General features: G+C 46.2%; 1 protein-coding gene across 1 annotated transcript in view; it reads right to left on the reverse strand.

Annotated features, from left to right (window-relative positions):
- Positions 1-19824, reverse strand: part of LOC111951305 (cadherin EGF LAG seven-pass G-type receptor 1-like) — a 120087-nt gene that overhangs the window by 11461 nt on the left and 88802 nt on the right. Inside the window, exons 9-23 of the mRNA XM_070434694.1 lie at positions 18907-19064; positions 17450-17613; positions 17138-17263; positions 10411-10577; positions 10085-10270; positions 9870-9983; positions 9545-9719; positions 9247-9388; positions 7733-7853; positions 7286-7469; positions 6362-6463; positions 5326-5420; positions 2522-2731; positions 1457-1640; positions 987-1247 (exon numbers count right to left, since the gene is read on the reverse strand). Coding sequence (XP_070290795.1) covers positions 987-1247; positions 1457-1640; positions 2522-2731; positions 5326-5420; positions 6362-6463; positions 7286-7469; positions 7733-7853; positions 9247-9388; positions 9545-9719; positions 9870-9983; positions 10085-10270; positions 10411-10577; positions 17138-17263; positions 17450-17613; positions 18907-19064 — 2389 coding nt within the window. The remainder of the gene's footprint in view (positions 1-986; positions 1248-1456; positions 1641-2521; positions 2732-5325; positions 5421-6361; positions 6464-7285; positions 7470-7732; positions 7854-9246; positions 9389-9544; positions 9720-9869; positions 9984-10084; positions 10271-10410; positions 10578-17137; positions 17264-17449; positions 17614-18906; positions 19065-19824) is intronic.

Genomic DNA, 19824 nt, shown 5'->3' on the forward strand with positions numbered 1-19824 from the left:
TTAAGTCCTTGCTACATTGTAGATTGGGACCCACTGATGCATGAAACAAAGATAAGCGATATAAAGAATAATAGTGAAAAGCTTTGGAGCACCTTAAACGGAATTTTGGGGAAAAGGCCAACTCGGCTCCATCATTCATTGAATCAGCTGGCTCATTCATCACAAAACCCACTGATATTGCCAACTACTTTGATGTTTTTTTTCATTGGTAAAATTAGCAAACTTAGGCATGACATGCCAACAACTATTTCTGAACCTACACATACTTCACCAAATTATGAAAGACAAGCATTGTAATTTTGAATCCCGTAAAGTGAGTGTGGAAGAGGTGAAACAATTATTGTTGTCTATCTCTCCTGGCTCAAAGTAGAGGAGAGACTGACTTCATCCCTACCTGTATTTATGAGAGGTATTGACATGTTGAATGCACTGAGCTGTCTGTCTAAACTACTGGCACACAGCTCAGACACCCATGCACACCCCACAAGACATGCCACAAGAGATCTCTTCACAGTCCCCGAGTCCAGAACAGACTATGGAAGGTGCACAGTACTACGTAGAACCGTGACTACATGGAACTCTATTCCACATCAAGTAACTGATACAAGCAGAAAAATACAGATCTAAAAAACGGATAAAAATACATCTTATGGAACAGCGGGGACTGTGAAGAGACACACACACAGGCACAGACACACACATACACACACATGATAACACATGGATTTTGTATTGTAGATATGTGGTAGTAGAGTAGTGGCCTGAGGGGACACACTTAATGTGTTGTGAAATGTAATGTCATGTTTTTTTTTATTGTATATAACTGTCTTAATTTTACTAGGAAGAGTAGTTCCTGCCTTGGCAGCAGCTAAATGGGGATCCATAATAAGTATGAATACAAATCACGGCTGATTMATTTTGTGTCTCGGTAAGAGACTGGGTTTACATGACTGCTTAAGCTTGACTTCAAGCACTCTATCGGTTTAATTTGTAGGTCACCGACAAATCCCAAAGGTTTTGATGGATTACAGCCCAAAAGAGTTTGTACAGTTTGCAGTATTCCAAGTCCAGTGGTAGTGTGAGCAGACGACTTGCACCTTTGTCGTGGACCTCCTGGGSCCTAGTGTTGAACTGTGGGAAACGGACAGASGACGTGAGGTCTYTGGGGTAGTACTCCTGGATCTCATGGAAGCGAGGGACTGAGGCCTGCTCAGGGACGGACGTGTCCAGGTAATCAACAACAATGACTAAGGAGAGAGGAAGAACCACACATCAAGACCAGCTCATTATCARATAAAGGTGATATATTAGAATTGCACTGAATGGAAGTACAACTTGACTGCAGTTTACCCAGAGCCAAAATATTTGTTCAAATTCWACRTYMGGGAGTTAGGAATCTGCTCCTAGRCTCTCTGAAATCCTCTCTTCATTGGTCTGTAAATGTGTMTTCACTCACTCATGTTRTCAGTGACGATGGTGAATGGTTTGAGGTAGGTCTTCCTCATGTTCTGTGCCAGGGTGTTGGTGTAATCCTCAAAGTKGCGCAGCAGGTGKGCGGTGCCCCCCTCAGAGCGCTGGATCTGCTCCCAGTGGTCTCTGGTGCCAGGGTCTAGGATGGCACTGCCCGCTCTCACCAGGTTCTGAAGGGTTTAACAACACAGAGCAGGACGGTCAGACAGTAAGTCGCCTTGAATATGGGCASAGCTCAAACTCTGTCACTCCTGTCTAAGTCCTAGAGTAGCAGAAGTTACCTGCTCAAGTAGGCCTATATAAGATAGGTGACCTAAAACATTCACAACCTACAGAGAAATGCCATAAAATAATGTGGAGATATTAAATAGCTCAGCTTTGTGGAGATTAGAATTCATATTGTAGGTTGACGTTTATTGTCATGAGTCTTTCCCTGCAGCCAGAACTGAGCGGTTTCCGCAAAGTCAAAATTATCTMTATTGTAAAAATGTATAAAAASTAAAAAAGGCWTCATTTAAGGTWAKGGTTAGGCATTAGGGTTAGCAGTGTGGTTAAGGTTATGTTTAAAATCAGATTATAGGACTGTGTGGCTGTGACCACTCTGGACTGTGTGGCTGTGACCACTCTGGACTGTGTGGCTGTGACCACTCTGGACTGTGTGGCTGTGACCACTCCAGCTAGTGACCACTCTGCAGAGCTGCCTCAAGTACATGAGTCATCTAAATAAATTCCAACCTGCGTTCCCATTGGCCAGGTCAGCTTCCCCTGTTAGTGGAACTGGAAGAGAGCCAGAGGAGGGCAGTATTCCTCCAGTCTTCCCAGTGTAACCGAACCCACCCAGTTTATAACCCTGAATAATGCACTGGAAATGCACCTAACGKCCTGCTGTCTGACACARCAGACAACWAGTGCAYGGTCCCTGAGARAAATACCGTGCATACAARAACAAATCTTTATAAAAATAAGAATATTGCAATTAGCCAGTTTGCAGTCAGCACGTTTGCAACGTTGTATTTAAAAGAAAAACACAAAAATAACAACAAACTCTGACCTCGTTGAACTCCGCGTCTCTCGTGGCCGTGAGATCGAAGCCTGTCTGATGACTCTCGTACTGGAGGACCCTGGTCAGCAGCTGGAACGCTGTCTTCACATCGTTGCCGTAGTAGCTGTCCGTGTGGTTGGTGGCGTTGTGGAGCAGGCGCACGATAGCTTTGGCGCGCTCGCGGTCCATCCTGGACACGTTACGATGCATCTCCTCATTCTGGAGGGACGGAGGGGAAGAGAAGGAGGTCAAGAATATAGACAGATACTTGAGACAGTTACAACTATATGGACTGTCTGTGGTAGGTTGGTMCTAATTGATGAATCCTAACCAGTGGTGAAAGTAGATTTAATTTCTTACCAGTACGGGACACCCGAGCATCTATTCATTTCATATATGATCTCTGTTGTCCTAGTAGCCTAGGCCAAGTAAAGATTTACTTTTAAAAKATTTACTTTTAACATGCAATACCTTTAACATAGGCAGGGCAATGGGTTTCAAGTTTGAGGAAGCACATTTTCACCATAAACCAGCACCKTTGTCATWTTATTTAACCTTTATTTAACTAGGCAAGTCAGTTAAGAACAAATTCTTATTTACAGTCACGTCCTACCCCGGCCAAACYCAGATGACGCTGGGCCAATTGTGCGCCGCCCAATCAGGGTCGGATGTGACGCAGCCTGGATTCGAACCAGGTACCGCAGTGATGCCTCTTGTACTGAGATGCAGTGTCTTAGACCACTGCGCCACTCGGGAGCCCCAATAAAACATTCCATGCATCCTCGCATTCGAAGACTTCTGTAAGACAACCTACTTCTCCGAATGATGATGATGATGATTTTATTGGATAGTCATCATTTAGGCTAATAATAGAACTCAATCACTGTTCGCAAAATAGACTGTTCAATGCAGCGGGTAGTGACGTAGAGCAGGCCTAGGCTAGGAGCTAGAGGGCTATCAGATACATTTCATGTTGGCCTTTTATAAACACATTTTATGCAATTCTACTACACTTTATATGACTGGAGACATTCACAGAAACCTTTTTAATAGGACAAAAATGACAGGGTAGCCTACTGTGCTGACATTGACACTAATCAATAAACACAATGTTGTGGGATCCATATAATCGGCCTATGAAAAGGGGGAGACACAAATACAATATGACGTGCATCTAACCCGGAGGAAACTTTCGTCCAAAAACAAACAAAAGTGGCATTGACGCAATGACAAAGACTCACCGGAGATATGGCCCGATGTTCTCCGCTAGTGCCAATAAGACAGGCTACTGTTCTCTCAATTAAGTTGAGAATTTTGATAACTAAAAGACAGATCGGAGTCTTTTCATTGTCATCTCTTTACAGCAATAGCCATTTGCTTTCCAAACAGTTCTTCCACGATTGTATTTTTAAGTATGACGATATGCCTGGCTGAGTCTCTCTGCTTTTCACTGACGGTCACAACTCAACAATCATCTTCTCGGTATTTGCCGTGCGCTCCCCAATTGCGGGCCCTTTTGACTGTAGGCCACGTGATTTAAAACAATCCCCCCCACCCCCCAAAGAAGCTAATGATCCTCTGTGGCCAAATCATGCTTTCTAGTGTAGTAGCCAATTTTTTATTTTTTTATTTATAGACAGAAATAAGCTAATTAGGCTTTTTAATTGGCAATTTAATTTACTTTAGGGAAAGCTGCCTATAGCCTTATGGACGTGCCGCCTATACCTTTTAATGTGGCCTAAACACAACCAGTCACGATGATTTCATCTGATTGTCAATCAACCACTTAACAAAGGCGCTCCTGTAGGCTACCCACACACGTTCCTCCTCTCACAAAATAGTTCCAGCATCCAAACTCCAACAGTGCACTTGCAATTTGATGAATGGAAAGAGACATCTGTGATAAAACACCTACATGTATTGTAATGACATTCTGGGATTGTCATTAGGTCTACACTTGCAGCCTGAATGGATGTCCCCTGTTATTTAATGGGCACTTTGGTCTCGGCCACTCGTCTGCACTGCTCGGTCTTGCCACTCGTCTGCACTTCTCGGTTCTCGGCCACTCGTCTGCACTGCTCGGTCTCGGCCACTCGTCTGCACTGCTCGGTCTCGGCCACTCGTCTGCACTGCTCGGTCTCGGCCACTCGTCTGCACTTCTCGGTCTCAGCCACTCGTCTGCACTGCTCGGTCTCGGCCACTCGCTTGCACTGCTCGTCTCGGCCACTCGTCTGCACTGCTCGGTCTCAGCCACTCCTCTGCACTGCTCGGTCTCAGCCACTTCATCTGCACTGCTCGGTCTCAGCCCCTCATCTGCACTGCTCGGTCTCAGCCACTCGTCTGCACTGCTCGGTCTCAGCCACTCGTCTGCACTGCTCGGTCTCAGCCACTAATTTGTGCCTTGTCCTCACGCGTCTTGACCTTTCATCTCCACTTTCGCAAAATGTAAGTGTTCTCGTTGAACCACAATGCAATTTGGAGCAATTTGCCAATTTTCCATGTGGCTGACATTTAGTAATGTCAAATAGTGGTATAATAGCCTATAGTTTTTTGCCATTTTGTGTTACTTGTAATAGGCTCACGTTTTACCSKGTACGGCGTACCCCCACAATTTATTTTGCCGGGACGCTGTACAGGCTTACTTTCACCACTGAACTCTGGATTTGCGTAAGTGACTCCGAATTGTGTACAATCTTTCAGTGGGAGATTTGCAAGTTATGAAAGAGCTGTGTATTTGCACAGTTAGAATAGGTGTCTGTATGAGTGAACTATGGATGCATAGCCTTGGACTGGATAAGATCGAGCATACGCACCATCTTCATGAGCTGGGTGAAGGAGACTGTGGTACAGTTGAAGAGTTCAGGAGGCAGCCAGCCCTTTTCATCATTGCAGTGGCGGATGGCAGTTCCTACAGTGAGAAAATAAACGTGTTGAACGATAGCGGTACTTAGAGATAAGCAAAAACAAAAAAGGAGAAGAGGAATATTGGGGTGAGAAAGAATTCAACCGTCTCTTCCTAGCRCCAGGTGGCTGCCACACATGGGTGGAAATGGGGAGTTACTTCATATAATAAATTAGATAAAAGCACAATCTAAATGCCAACTCATTACCATTAATTCCAAACAAGCGTTCAACAGAGAAAAGAGTTTACGGTTAGAACTGACAGAGGACCGTTGGTTGATGTGAGCCAAGCCGTGTCACCCAATAAAAACGGCCCGAGAAAGTCCAGCAGGGCAACAAAGGGTTTCCGTGGTGACAAGGGTAACTAAGGGGGTAACTAGGGAGGTTACTGTGGTTTAATGGGAACAGGTCAGTGATGTTACGTCTTGGCCCTGCCCATATTGTCTCTACTGCTAAGGCTCTATGTGGAGCAGGAGACCGCACGCACGCGCACACACACACACGCACGCACGCACGCACGCACGCACGCACGCACGCGCGCGCGCACGGCTCTGCGGTATTATGAATGTGTCTCCAAGCAGACGTTGTCAAGTCTTCTTCACAAGGCTCGGTGTTTGTCTCTGTCTCCGGCTGCTGCCCTCCAGAGACAGAGTTTCACGAACACCATTGGCCAATGACAAGTCTCAAAAGGCCCTGATAGACCAATGAGAGGGCCTCGTTAGTGTGCTGTGTAAATGATTTCCTTCCACAGAAAGAGGTGTTGGGAACAGCAGAAGGCCTTGAACTAAGGGACTCCACAGTACAGAACCTCCATTCTCCACCCATAAAATCTTTACTATGAATAAAATACCTTGAAGCATTTGATATCTGTACGAATTGGTCTGAGTTATTGTGACTGTTCCTGCTATGATAAGAGTTGATAAGAGTGTAGCGTGCAGAGGAACTCACCGATAGATCCTTTGGGACAGTTCATGGCTGCAGGACGGCCAAATTTGGTCTTGGGCCACCAGATCCCTTGGTCGAARGCCTTGGGACAGCCCTCGTACACCACTGAGAGATGAGAGGGGACAGATGGCACACGGTTAGAAGTGGTCCCTATAAGCCCTAACCACTGACACTGGGTCAGATGTTTTGTGATCCCCTTACGGATCTGGTTGGCAGTGAGGTTTGTGTAATCTGATCCTAGACCAACTTCTGCCTTGGGMCGCATTACACATATCTAACACGCCCAAGAAACACTACTGCCAACGACTCTTCCGAGGTTTTCAAAACAGCCAAACAGGCCAGCAATTATATCAATAATCCTACACGAGTGGTCACACAACGTTAACAATTATTCACATGATTTTTAATTAAGTAGCCTAATCCTAAACAAAACCAGGTTAAGACTTGTACACGTGTTGTTATGTCTTTCTAAGTAATGCAGTCTGTTTATGTGCTGTACTGTACACCCAAGTGTTTATATCCTAAGTGACCATAATTGTCACTCTTTGAAGACCTTTTATACAGTAGCCACAAGGTTGGGTTGGAGCACTGAGGTGACAGATTTGGTATGGGGACCGTGGTTCTTTACTGAAGCTAGAGCGGGAACTAAAAGAGGGAAGGCCTTGAWCCAGACTATAGAGAGGCAGAGGCTCTGTTCAAATACTCTGAAGACGAATCCTTCCTTCCTCCAGCCCTTGGCACTATAACTGATCTGACATGTCTGGATAAGAGGAATCCTTGCTWTCAAGAATCCAAATTGAGTGAGRYCAATGATCACATCGAGGAAGGACGGACAGAAGAAAGGAGGGACAGAATGCCCTCACAGGCTCTCGAGATCACATTTAGGAGTATCAAACATTTGCACGYGCACCATTTCCTTCCACATACCTTCACAACCGGTGGCGGTGACCTCAGCGAAGGGGTTGTCACAGCGGTTACATTGTTGTCCGATGACCCCGGCTTTACAGGGGCACTGTCCGGTGTGGGGGTCACAAGTACGGGARTGGGCCCCTAGAGGGAAGCACTCACAGGGGTAACAGGTGTCCTCCTCTTTGGGCTGGTAGTAGTTATCCTGGGGAGAGAGAAGATGGGGGAAAGTTAGCGATTACTAAGCCTACAACATACAGTCTTGGTTGATTTGGGACCTATTTTGGGAGTAGTGGTCAATTCCTACTAGGTTTGTCATAGTTTACAATCGGGGGTCTTCAAGAGAAAACGTAGTTAGAATCATCTTAGGGCCACAGAAAATTCAAAAGGCATAGGGAGGGCCAAAAAAAAACATTTGAGAAACGCTGCATTAGCCTGTGAGAAGAGTAACAGTGATTATCTTCTTACCTTGCAGCGACACTCTCCACTGGTCTTGTTACAGTCAGGGTCGAACCCTTTGCTGATGTCACAGTGGCAGGGGCCACACATGGGGTTCCCCCACCAGCCCCTAGGACACGGCTTCTCAACCCTGACACATCACACGATAACAACACATTTAGCTGAGTTTAGCGCACATAACGAATGGAAATAAAAATGGGAGAAAAAAGAAAGATTAAAAACGGAGACTGCATTTCTCCTTCACATCACATACCTGCTCTATAACAATATCGCTTAACAACAACAAAAATGCATTCAACCGCATCACAGATCTAGTATAAACCTTCTATCCCTCGGAAGAGAGACAACACGGTGAGTGAGTCAAACACTCGCTCTCCAACACTTTCATGTCTCTGAGCTGATGGAGGGGTAAGATAGGGGGTTCTGATAGGGGCAGAACAGCAGTGCAGGTGGAGACCAAACACCTATGGAGGAGCACTGAAGCATGAGGGGGACCCACATCCTGCCTTAGGCAGGAGGTCAAAGGTCAGTGGGTAAAGAATTGACATCCAATCTACCACCCAGAGGAATAGTCGGGAGTACAGTATGCTGCTGGCTACTGCTACATAACTACAGTACTATAGGTGCCAGTTATGGCCAGAACATATTGTAGCCAAGCCTGAGGCTCGGCTTACCGTTATATATGGCACTCACACACCCGCTACCGACCCCGTTTGCATGTAAACCATACCCACCACACACACACACACTTGTTACAAGACCCAGTTAATGTCTAGAGCAACACACAGCGGTTTCATCTAACCCTCTGGCTCCTGACTCTCACGCCAGATCTCTGCTCTAATCAAAGGCAGATCTGGGATCAGTTTTGGAAGAAAGAAAATCCCCCAGAGAGCTCAGATCACAGGTCTGGGAACAGCCACATCTGGGGTTCATTACCAGCAGTCTTACACCGGGTGCTGGAGAAGGACTGTTTTGAGTTAAGGCCAGTAAAAGTAGAGGCTGTTGCCAGGCAGACGAACGGTGAGGCGCATTTTTGTCAAAGACAGAGAGGAAGGTCAGGGAGCAGAGGTTGATTACGCTAACATAAAAACAAATCGGATGTTGTGTTGATATTGGAGGCATGTGAATGTGTNTCTCTGCTCTAATCAAAGGCAGATCTGGGATCAGTTTTGGAAGAAAGAAAATCCCCCAGAGAGCTCAGATCACAGGTCTGGGAACAGCCACATCTGGGGTTCATTACCAGCAGTCTTACACCGGGTGCTGGAGAAGGACTGTTTTGAGTTAAGGCCGGTAAAAGTAGAGGCTGTTGCCAGGCAGACGAACGGTGAGGCGCATTTTTGTCAAAGACAGAGAGGAAGGTCAGGGAGCAGAGGTTGATTACGCTAACATAAAAACAAATCGGATGTTGTGTTGATATTGGAGGCATGTGAATGTGTGTTTCCCCCGCACTGTGGAGCCAAACCAGGACACACACACACATACCCACACATGCACACACTTACACAGAGCGGGCTGGGTCTTACTTGTTTTCGCAGTACTGTCCGTAGTAGTTCTGTCCACACTCGCAGGTGTAGCCATGGGAGGAGCTAGGCTTGCGGACGCAGGTGGACACGTGCTCGCAGGGGTTGAGGTGACACGCGTCAACGCACTCCCTCCCAAAGTACCCTGGGAAAGGAAACAGGTCACAGAGAGAAGAGAGAGAGACATCTGTGTGTGTGTGTGTGTGTACACCATGTGTGTAACCTGGGTCGCAGACGCAGGTGTGTGTGTCTACTACAGTGTGTGTGTATGTGCGCCCGTACGTGCGTATGAGTGTGTTACCTGGGTCGCAGACGCAGGTGTGTGTGCTCCAGTCGTCGCTGCAGTGGCTGTTCTCAGGGCAGATGTTAGAGTCACAGGGGTCAGCCAGGTCACAGCCGTCCTCCACATGAATCTTAAAGCCCAGCAGCATGTTCACGTTGACCACGTTGGTGGACGTCTCGCCCATACGCACACCCTGCGGGAAAGAACACACCCTCTCCATTAGGTCCCAGAGTCGCAGGCACACACACTCCTAAGACAGGTTGGTGTATACATACAGCGGGCTACAGTACTTTTATGTTGTGGAGACTAACGTAATCCAGACATGGTTACTGTTAAAACGTACCTGCATACAACCGGTGAAGCCATCGTGGACGTGGTTCCCCTCTCCTGGTAACCCTCCCAGATACAGCGCCCTCAGCCTCAAACCTGGCAGCTCGTTACCTATCTCCACAGACCTCTGGAGACACACACACACACACAGAGTATAAGATTTGCTGTGTGTGCGTGTGGGTGTGTGTTTGTGTCTGTGTCTCGGTGTGTATGCGCTCGGCTCAGTACCTCGTACAGTCCGTAGTCCAGTGACACCAGGGCCATGTACTTGATGTCCTTGCCGTCTTTGACGCTCTTCAGCTCCACCAGGACATGGTGCCACTCCCCGTCGTTCACCCGGACTTGAGGGAAGCCCAGCAACGCTACCCTCTCAGATCCCAGAAACACCTCAAACCTCACGTACTGATCACTTATCTGAGGAGGGTGGGGGGAGAGAGAGAGAGAGAGAGAGAGACAATTACTACACACAGGCAGTCTACTCAACTTCGACCGACCCTATAAACCAACTCACCTTCTCACTCTGTTGTCGTTATTGTGTGTGAACAATAACTCACCAGTAGATTGACAGTAGAGAAGTCTCCAGCGGTAGCCTGCATCAGCGTGCCAGTGCCCTGCCTGGTCCGGAACATCAGGCCCATGTACCAGGGCACAGCGATGGTGACGTCAAGGTCACTCCACGACACCAGGGCMTGGCCGTCAAAGTGCTGCGGGGATGGCATCACTGGAGGAGGAGAATAATACAGATSAGAATCGCATAATATGTTCAATAATCACTGCTATTAAGGCAAGTCGCGTGTTATACACATCACCTGCTTTGTAGGGCTGGGAATTGCCAGGGACCTCATGATAAGATATTACCATGATACTTAGGTGCCGATACGATATGTATTGTGATTCTCACGGTTGTATTGTGATTTTATTGCGATTTGATGTTCCAAATCTATTGCTCTCTATACGTCTGCTACAGAGAGACGAGAGGACATGAGAAAATGTGTTCTGATCAGTCAAGGAAATCAAAGTGCTGAAAACACGTYGGCTCACTATTTAAAAAGAACAGAACAAGCTATAGGATGAAAAATACCGGCGTTTTGGCGCAGGTACAGTCGAATAGCGCCAGCTAACGCTACCTAGCAAACAAAAAAAAACATTTGTATTTTTACACGTCGATACCTGGAGTCAAATGATCGATATAATATTGTCCAAAAACAATATCTCGATATGCAACTGTATCCATTCTTCCACCCCATCATTAATGCTTAGTATGTCAGACTTACAGATCGGTTCTTGCATTTTTGCCTTCTTCCAGGGAGAATAATTACAGTGACTAATCCACCCCACCACGTCTAATTCAGCTACAAGACATCATTACTGTCAATTACCTGGTTTCCTACAGGACACTAATCCTTCTTTGACAAACATGCCCACAGTAACACATCACACTCCAGAGCACCCACTAGCCCTGCAGCCAAACAGATGTTGTCGTCAGTCAGTCAGTATAACAGTACGTCTGTCAGCATAGCCTAGGTTTATCCCTGCGAGACAACTGAAGCGCGGAGCTCTCTCGATCTCCCTCTTCTCCGCAGGGCACATATTTCTGCTGATGCACAGAGTACACACACACACCTGACAAAACACACACTCAGAAGATGCTGGGGACTAGCTCCTGAACCGCTGCCCTCTCTGTGTCTCTTTTTTTCACACGATACATTGCTCCATTCGCGGTGCCGGGAAAGAGTCAAAAGATTTAAATGATGCATAAAAAAACAACATCAAAGATACAGTTCATAAGAGAGTGGAGGACAGCCACCAGCTCACACGAAAACCTTCACACTAACCTAAACACACATGTCAACTAAACCACGACATATGTCCAACCCCACAGAATGCGTCTGGGAAATCCTCAACTACAAATCGAACTGTCTCGTCATACTTCCCTTGCTGCGCCTCTACAGTACCACTGATATGTCTATGGTGTCCCTTGCCGCTCTCAAAGTGATATGGTATCTATGGTTCCCGTGCTGTCTGTACCCGTGATATAACGTCTATGGTTTCTACTTTCGACACAGCTCGTCAACAAGTAGTGGAGCAGCCAAGCCCTCCGTGTTACTTCTGTCCCTAAGTCCAACTTCAGATAGTCAATCTGCTGCCTGGCACAACTACACAGCTACCTCATCCAGCCCAGACTAGGTGGGAGATAGTTCATCAAATATCAATGTGTGTGTGTTTTACAATTGTTTGGAAGCAGGCGCTAGAGGTTAAACCAAAGCCATCTGCTTACTGTTTCATAACTCAGTACGACTATTGCCCATAGTCATATTGTAGAATTCATTTCACTCAGGTAAAAACAACAATACATTTGGCAAGTGTTCTGGTTCTACTGCCCTGGCCTTGGATAGTTTCCCAAATAAAGAAATTGCTTTATGACATAATGCCGACACACTGGCGCACATAGTCGCACACTACAGCTTCCCTTGATGACTTAGCGTGAGATCTCGCTGTGCGAGACAGGACAGGCACAGAGTGAGTCACTTACTTTAACCCTTTCAGAGGAACACACACACACACCATTTCAGCAACCCCTCTCCTGGCCTTACACAAGACCTGACCACAAAACCTGTAAACCACTGTCATACAAGCACACAGCGCTATCATTAGGCATGTTAGACACACCCCCCCCATCCATCCATCCCTAGTGAGGGATATGAGCAACAGAACAGTCAGGATCAAAACAGGGCAAGCTGTAACAGTGTAACCGCACACTGACTATCACACATCCATCAGCACCAGAGTATATAGGACTGTTATGACTGCTACTGTATACACACGACAGGAGCTCTGTGGTCTGCGTGGTGTAAACACTCTGGCTCAACAACAACAACGGAGCAACCGCAGGGTCGGCGTGTGTGTTCCCGTCTCTTGATCCCGGCAATGATATGAGTCAGAGTTGGTCTTTGTCTCATTAGTGAAATAGACAACAGCTCTTCAGGCTAAGTTCTAAGTTGAACTATTGTATGAACATTTAGCTGCTGCAAATCCTCAGGTCCTCTAATAGTTCTACAGCTGCACCATCGAGAGCCTCCTGAGCGGTTGCGTCACCGCCTGGTTTGGCAACTGCTCGGCATCTGACCGTAAGGCGCTACAGAGGGTAGTGCGTACGGCCCAGTACATCACTGGGGCCAAGCTTCCTGCCATCCAGGATCTATATACTAGGCGGTGTCAGAGGAAGGCCCCAAAAAATTGTCAAAGACTCCAGTCACCCAAGTCATAGACTGTTTTCTCTGCTACCGCACGGCAAGCGGTACCGGAGCGCCAAGTCTAGGACCAAAAGGCTCATTAACATYTTCTACCCSCAAGCCATAAGACTGCTGAACAACTAATCAAATGGCCACCGGACTATTTACATTGACCCCACCCCTTTGTTTTTATACTGTTGCTATTCGCTGTTTATTATCTATGTGTTGTCACTTCACAAATGAGCTTGACTATACCGTRCCCCCGCACATTGACTCTGTAATAGTACCCCCTGTATATAGCCTCCACATTGACTCTGTATCGGTAACGCCTTATATAGCCTCCACATTGACTCTGTATCGGTAACGCCTGTATATAGCCTCCACATTGACTCTGTACCGGTACCCCTGTATATAGCCTCCACATTGACTCTGTATCGTAACGCCTGTATATAGCCTCCACATTGACTCTGTATCGGTACCACCTGTATATAGCCTTCCACATTGACTCTGTACCGGTACCCCCTGTATATAGCTCCACATTGACTCTGTATCGTAACGCCTGTATATAGCCTCCACATTGACTCTGATCGGTAACGCCTGTATATAGCCTCCACATTGACTCTGTATCGGTAACGCCTGTATATAGCCTCCACATTGACTGTGTATCGGTACCGCCTGTATATAGCCTCCACATTGACTGGTTCGGTAACGCCTGTATATAGCCTCCACATTGACTGTGTATCGGTAACGCCTGTATATAGCCTCCACATTGACTCTGTATCGGTAACGCCTGTATATAGCCTCCACATGACTGTGTATCGGTAACGCCTGTATATAGCCTCCACATTGACTCTGTTTTTTATCGGTAACGCCTGTATATAGCCTCCACATTGACTCTGTACGTAACGCCTTATAGCCTCCACATTGACTCTGTAATAGTACCCCCTGTATATAGCGTCCACATTGACTCTGTAATAGTACCCCCTGTATATAGCCTCCACATTGACTCTGTATCGGTAACGCCTGTATATAGCCTCCACATTGACTCTGTAATAGTACCCTGTATATAGCGTCCACATTGACTCTGTAATGGTACCCCTGTATATAGCCTCCCACATTGACTCTGTATCGGTACCGCCTGTATATAGCCTCCACATGACCTGTAATAGTACCCCTGTATATAGCCTCCAATGACTGTATCGGTAACGCCTGTATATAGCCTCCACATTGACTCTGTAATAGTACCCCTGTATATAGCGTCCACATTGACTCTGTAATGGTACCCCCTGATATAGCCTCCACATTGACTCTGTATCGGTACCGCCTGTATATAGCCTCACATTGACTCTGTATATACCCCCGTTATATAGCCTCCACATGACTCTGTATCGGTACCGCCTGTATATAGCCTCCACATTGACTCTGTATCGGTAACGCCTGTATATAGCCCCACATGACTCTGTACCGTAATACCCTGTATATAACCTCACATTGACTCTGTACCGGTACACCCTGTATATAGCCTCCATGCACTGTACGGTACCCCTGTATAGCCTCCACATTGACTCTGTATCGGTACGCCTGTATATAGCCTCCACATTGACTCTGTTCGGTACCCTGTATATAGCCTCCACATTGACTCTGTACGGTACCCCCTGTATATAGCCTCCACATTGACTCTGTATCGGTTAACGCCTGGTATAGCCTCCACATTGACTCTGTATCGGTAACGCTGGTATATAGCTCCACATTGACTCTGTATCGGTAACGCCTGTATATAGCCTCCACATTGACTGTGTATCGGTACCGCCTGTATATAGCCTCCACATTGACTGTGTATCGTACGCCTGTATATAGCCTCCAATGACTGTGTATCGGTAACGCCTGTATATAGCCTCCACATTGACTCTGTATCGGTAACGCCTGTATATAGCCTCCACATTGACTGTGTATCGGTAACGCCTGTATATAGCCTCCACATTGACTCTGTATCGGTAACGCCTGTATATTAGCCTCCACATTGACTCTGTAATAGTACCCCCTGTATATAGCCTCCACATTGACTCTGTGATCGGTAACGCCTGTATATAGCCTCCACATTGACTCTGTAATAGTACCCCCTGTATATAGCGTCCACATTGACTCTGTAATGGTACCCCCTGTATATAGCCTCCACATTGACTCTGTATCGGTACCGCCCTGTATATAGCCTCCACATTGACTCTGTAATAGTACCCCCTGTATATAGCCTCCACATTGACTCGTATCGGTAACGCCTGTATATAGCCTCCACATTGACTCTGTAATAGTACCCCTGTATATAGCGTCCACATTGACTCTGTAATGGTACCCCTGTAATAGCCTCCACATTGACTCTGTATCGGTACCGCCTGTATATAGCCTCCACATTGACTCTGTAATAGTACCCCCTGTATATAGCCTCCACATTGACTCTGTATCGGTAACGCCTGTATATAGCCTCCACATTGACTCTGTACCGTAATACCCTGTATATAGCCCCACATTGACTCTGTACCGGTACACCCTGTATATAGCCTCCACATTGACTCTGTAATAGTACCCCCTATATAGCCTCCACATTGACTCTGTAATAGTACCCCCTGTATATAGCGTCCACATTGACTCTGTACCGGTACCCCCTGTTATATGCGTTCCACATTGACTCTGTACCAGTACCCCCTGTATAGCGTCACATTGACTCTTACCAGTACCCCTTATAGAGCCTCGTTATTGTTATGTACATTTATGTGTTACTTTTTATTGATTCGATTTTTTTTAAACTTTATTTAGTAAATATCTATTTAAATATCATTTCATCTCTATTTATTGAACTGCACTGTTGTTAAGGGCTTGTAAGTAAGCATTTCACTCTAAGGTCTACCTACACTTGTTGTATTCGGCGCATGTGACAAATAACATTTGATTTGATTTACATAGCACGTGTACGAGTCAGTAATGACCAGTCAACTCAGATTCCTGTTGGATATCTATCTGCAGATACACTTCCTTCACACACACACGCACTCACACCTTGCTTGATCGCAATCTGAAAATACCACTTCACACACACACGCTCTCACACCTTGCTTGATCGCTATCTGAAAAAACTTCCTTCACACACACGTACTCACACCTTGCTTGATCGCTATCTGAAAATATACTTCCTTCACACACAACGCACTCACACCTTGCTTGATCGCTATCTGAAAATTACTTCCTTCACAACACACACGCACTCACACCTTGCTTGATCGCTATCTGAAAATATACTTCCTTCACACACACACGCACTCACACTTTGCTTGATCGCTATCTGAAAATAAACTTCCTTCTCACACACACACATATTGCTTGATCGCTATCTGAAAATATGTTTCCTTCACACACACATGCACTCACACCTTGCTTGATCGCTATCTGAAAATAAACTTCCTTCTCACACACACACACATATTGCTTGATCGCTATCTGAAAATATGCTTCCTTCACACACACACGCACTCACACCTTGCTTGATCGCTATCTGAAAATATACTTCCTTCACACACACACGCACTCACACCTTGCTTGATCGCTATCTGAAAATATACTTCCTTCACAGGAAGCTAAGCCACATTAACTCCAGTGTCCTTCCTCACTCCCTTATGCAATCAACTGTAACACAAACAAGTCCTGCTCACACTGACGCATACAGATGTCGACCCAGATATTCAATACGAGGGACCCTCACTGTAACACGCACGGCTGCAGTCCTTATGCCATCTTGAAACACACACACATAACCGTATTRCTTCCGTCCCTCTCCTTGCCCCAACCTGGGCTCGAACCAGGGACCCTCTGAACACATTGACAACAGTCGCCCACAAAGCAATGCTACCTATCGCTCAAGCAAAATCCGTGGCCCTTGCACAKCAAGGSAAACAACTGCTTCTAGGTCTCGGAGCAATTGGCGTCACTGATTGAACACTACTGGCGTGCACCGCTAACTAGTTAGCCATTTCACATCAGCTACATAACACACCCTCACCTTGTTCGCAGTTCTTGCCCCCGTAGCCCAGAGGACAGTCACAGCTGTAGGTGTTCCACTTGTTGACACACACTCCTCTGTTCTGACACAAATCCTTAGTACAGAAGTTCCTCTTGGCAGGACAACCTACATGGGTCATAATCGATGTCAATCAGTAGCAGTACACAAACAACACAGATAACCCGAGTAAAGATGAACAAAACTATATGTATCTATGAATTAATTAATTAATTGATGGATGAATGAATGGTTGGTTGGATGGACGGACAAACAAACCCGGCGAACAACGAGTGAACAAAAAAAGGTTGTTACCTGCAGTGGTTCCGTTGTTAGCGATGAAGCTGGCCATGTCGGTGGGTTGGCTGTCGATGCTCAGGTTCCTCATGCAGCCCACAAAGTCTCTGTTCCTCACAGGGAAGTCCTCGGGCAGGTTGGGAACACCTCCCAGCAGCAGCGGTCCTGTCAGGTCCAATGATCTGCAGGGGAGAGTACAGGAAACTGGGTCAGAACGGAGACAAAATGGCACTTGTCGCTCAGAGTTCATCWAATGGTTCTGGATCCAAAATGGCGCCCCAGTCCCCATAGGATTAGGAGCTAAAGACGCACCAACAAAGTGAACAAAGTGCCAACTGATGGGTAATGGACTTAAGTGAAAACGAAAATCACACTCTATATYGAACTCCCTTTCTTTCAAATGAATACAATGACAGGACCAACGTTTCAATACACAGTGCCTGTGACAGACACCAAAGTGTTCCTCAAAAGGTTCTTACGTTTTCTAAAGGGGACTACTCCAGGCTACTGGTGGTGTGAGTAGAATGGTTACCCTGCAAAAGGTTATTCGTCACATGCCTTGTTGACTGAAAGGACAAAGCCACTGTAACCCAGCTAGCTAGCTTGATTCATTCCTCATCCTCTAACACTACAACAGCCCAGAAGACTTAGCAGGCAGCAAAGACGCAGGCTTACGCACAAGCCTCTAAACATCAAACGCCCAGGGTTTAACGTGAATTATTRTGACGCAATACCAACGCATAACATTTTAAAAAAGGATCAATTTGAATACGGCAAAAATGCCACATGAACTTGTGTGGTGTCCCACAAAGTATGTGTTGAACGAGTGTCACAAACGCAACTGTTGCCTCTCACTTCAGGAGAAGCAGCGAGGGTGAGGTCTGACCGACAGACCGACAGGTAAAAAGAGAGATGCGCGTGCGTCGTAACTGTCACTCCTTTCCGTCAAAGATCGAACCTGAAAGCCCGGGTGTCGACCTCAGAGTCAAACGGAGCCACATAATTTACCGTAGAAGAGCTCTGAGCCTATCATATCGGAGCGACCGGTTCTAAAAGAATGCGGCCTCATTACCTCGTTCCTTTGATGCGTTTTTCTTCTCGTACGAAAATGTGCTCTAGCTCGCCGACCTTGCCTAATGTCCCTAATTCGAAAAGGATCTYGGTGTCAGATACAGAAACAATTAGTTGCAGTAGTAAACGTCTGAAAGATAGAATTGTAAAGGTTAAGCCATGTTAGGCTGTGTAAGAGGCTATGTCTGAGAGATTTGTCTGAAAATTGAGAGTATGTCAATCCTGAGAGATTAAGAGAGTGAAAGGCAAGGTAATCTGGGGTAATGAAGGTGACTGAAAATAAGTCCTGCACTTACAACACTGACTCCTTAGCCTAACACATATTAGTCTCACTAAAGGTAGTGGAAAGAACCTGAAGACAGAGGGGGAGGGAGAGAGGGAGACAGAGAGAGGGAGACACTCACTTTTTCTGTCCGGTCTGGGTGCCCTGGGCAGCACAGGAGTAATTGCTGATCTGGTTGCCAAAGCGAACTGCCATGGCGATGTCACAGTCGTCCACAGCAACCACAGCCACCTTCTCACTCGAGGGTCCATGGGGGATCCCCAGACGACCAATGTTGGGCTGGAACACAGAGGTCATAGGTCACATGATTATTACAGGAACTAAGAACAACATACATCATTAAATGGAGGAATGAAGAAGTTGCCCTTCTTTTAAAATATTTTTTTGCTCATTCTTTACTGTTTGGAAACAGTTTGCATTCTAAAGATTGCATGAAACTTAAACAGTAAAAAGCTATTAGGTTAACTAGGTCATAACAGACACTGATTARAGCAATTCTCCTGATCAAGGGCTCTGGCCTATGAATGTTGATCTGAGAGAAATTAAGATCAGTCTAGAAAATCTGATTAAACTCTTTGGGTTTAAATCGCAGTGTAAAAGCTCATTTGCTGAAATATTTCCCCTAACAATAGCCAAGCAGTGGTCTTGTGTGAAAAGACCAGTATTTTCTCACGGTGTATTTACTCTACAGTTTGGCCTGAGACCACAGATTAGATGATTACCTATCTCTCTCTCTCCCTGGAAAACAGTAAAGAGKTAAAGGAAAAAGGAAAGGGGGACACCTAGTCAGTTGTTCAACTTAATGCCTTCAACTGAAAAGTGTCTACTGCATTTAACCCAACCCCTCTGAATCAGAGAGGTGCGGTGGGGCTGCCATCATCGACATCCACGTCTTCGGTCTACCCGTACAACAACGGCAGTACAGATCACAACTCAGATGAACAGTAAAGAACTTGCCCCTACAATAACTAACTATAGATCATAATGCAGATGACCACAGAGTTTACAGGAGATAGGAAGGGTTTTAATCCTGGGTGCC

The sequence above is a fragment of the Salvelinus sp. IW2-2015 genome, linkage group LG24 (genome assembly GCF_002910315.2).
Source record: "Salvelinus sp. IW2-2015 linkage group LG24, ASM291031v2, whole genome shotgun sequence".
NCBI lineage: Eukaryota > Metazoa > Chordata > Actinopteri > Salmoniformes > Salmonidae > Salvelinus > Salvelinus sp. IW2-2015.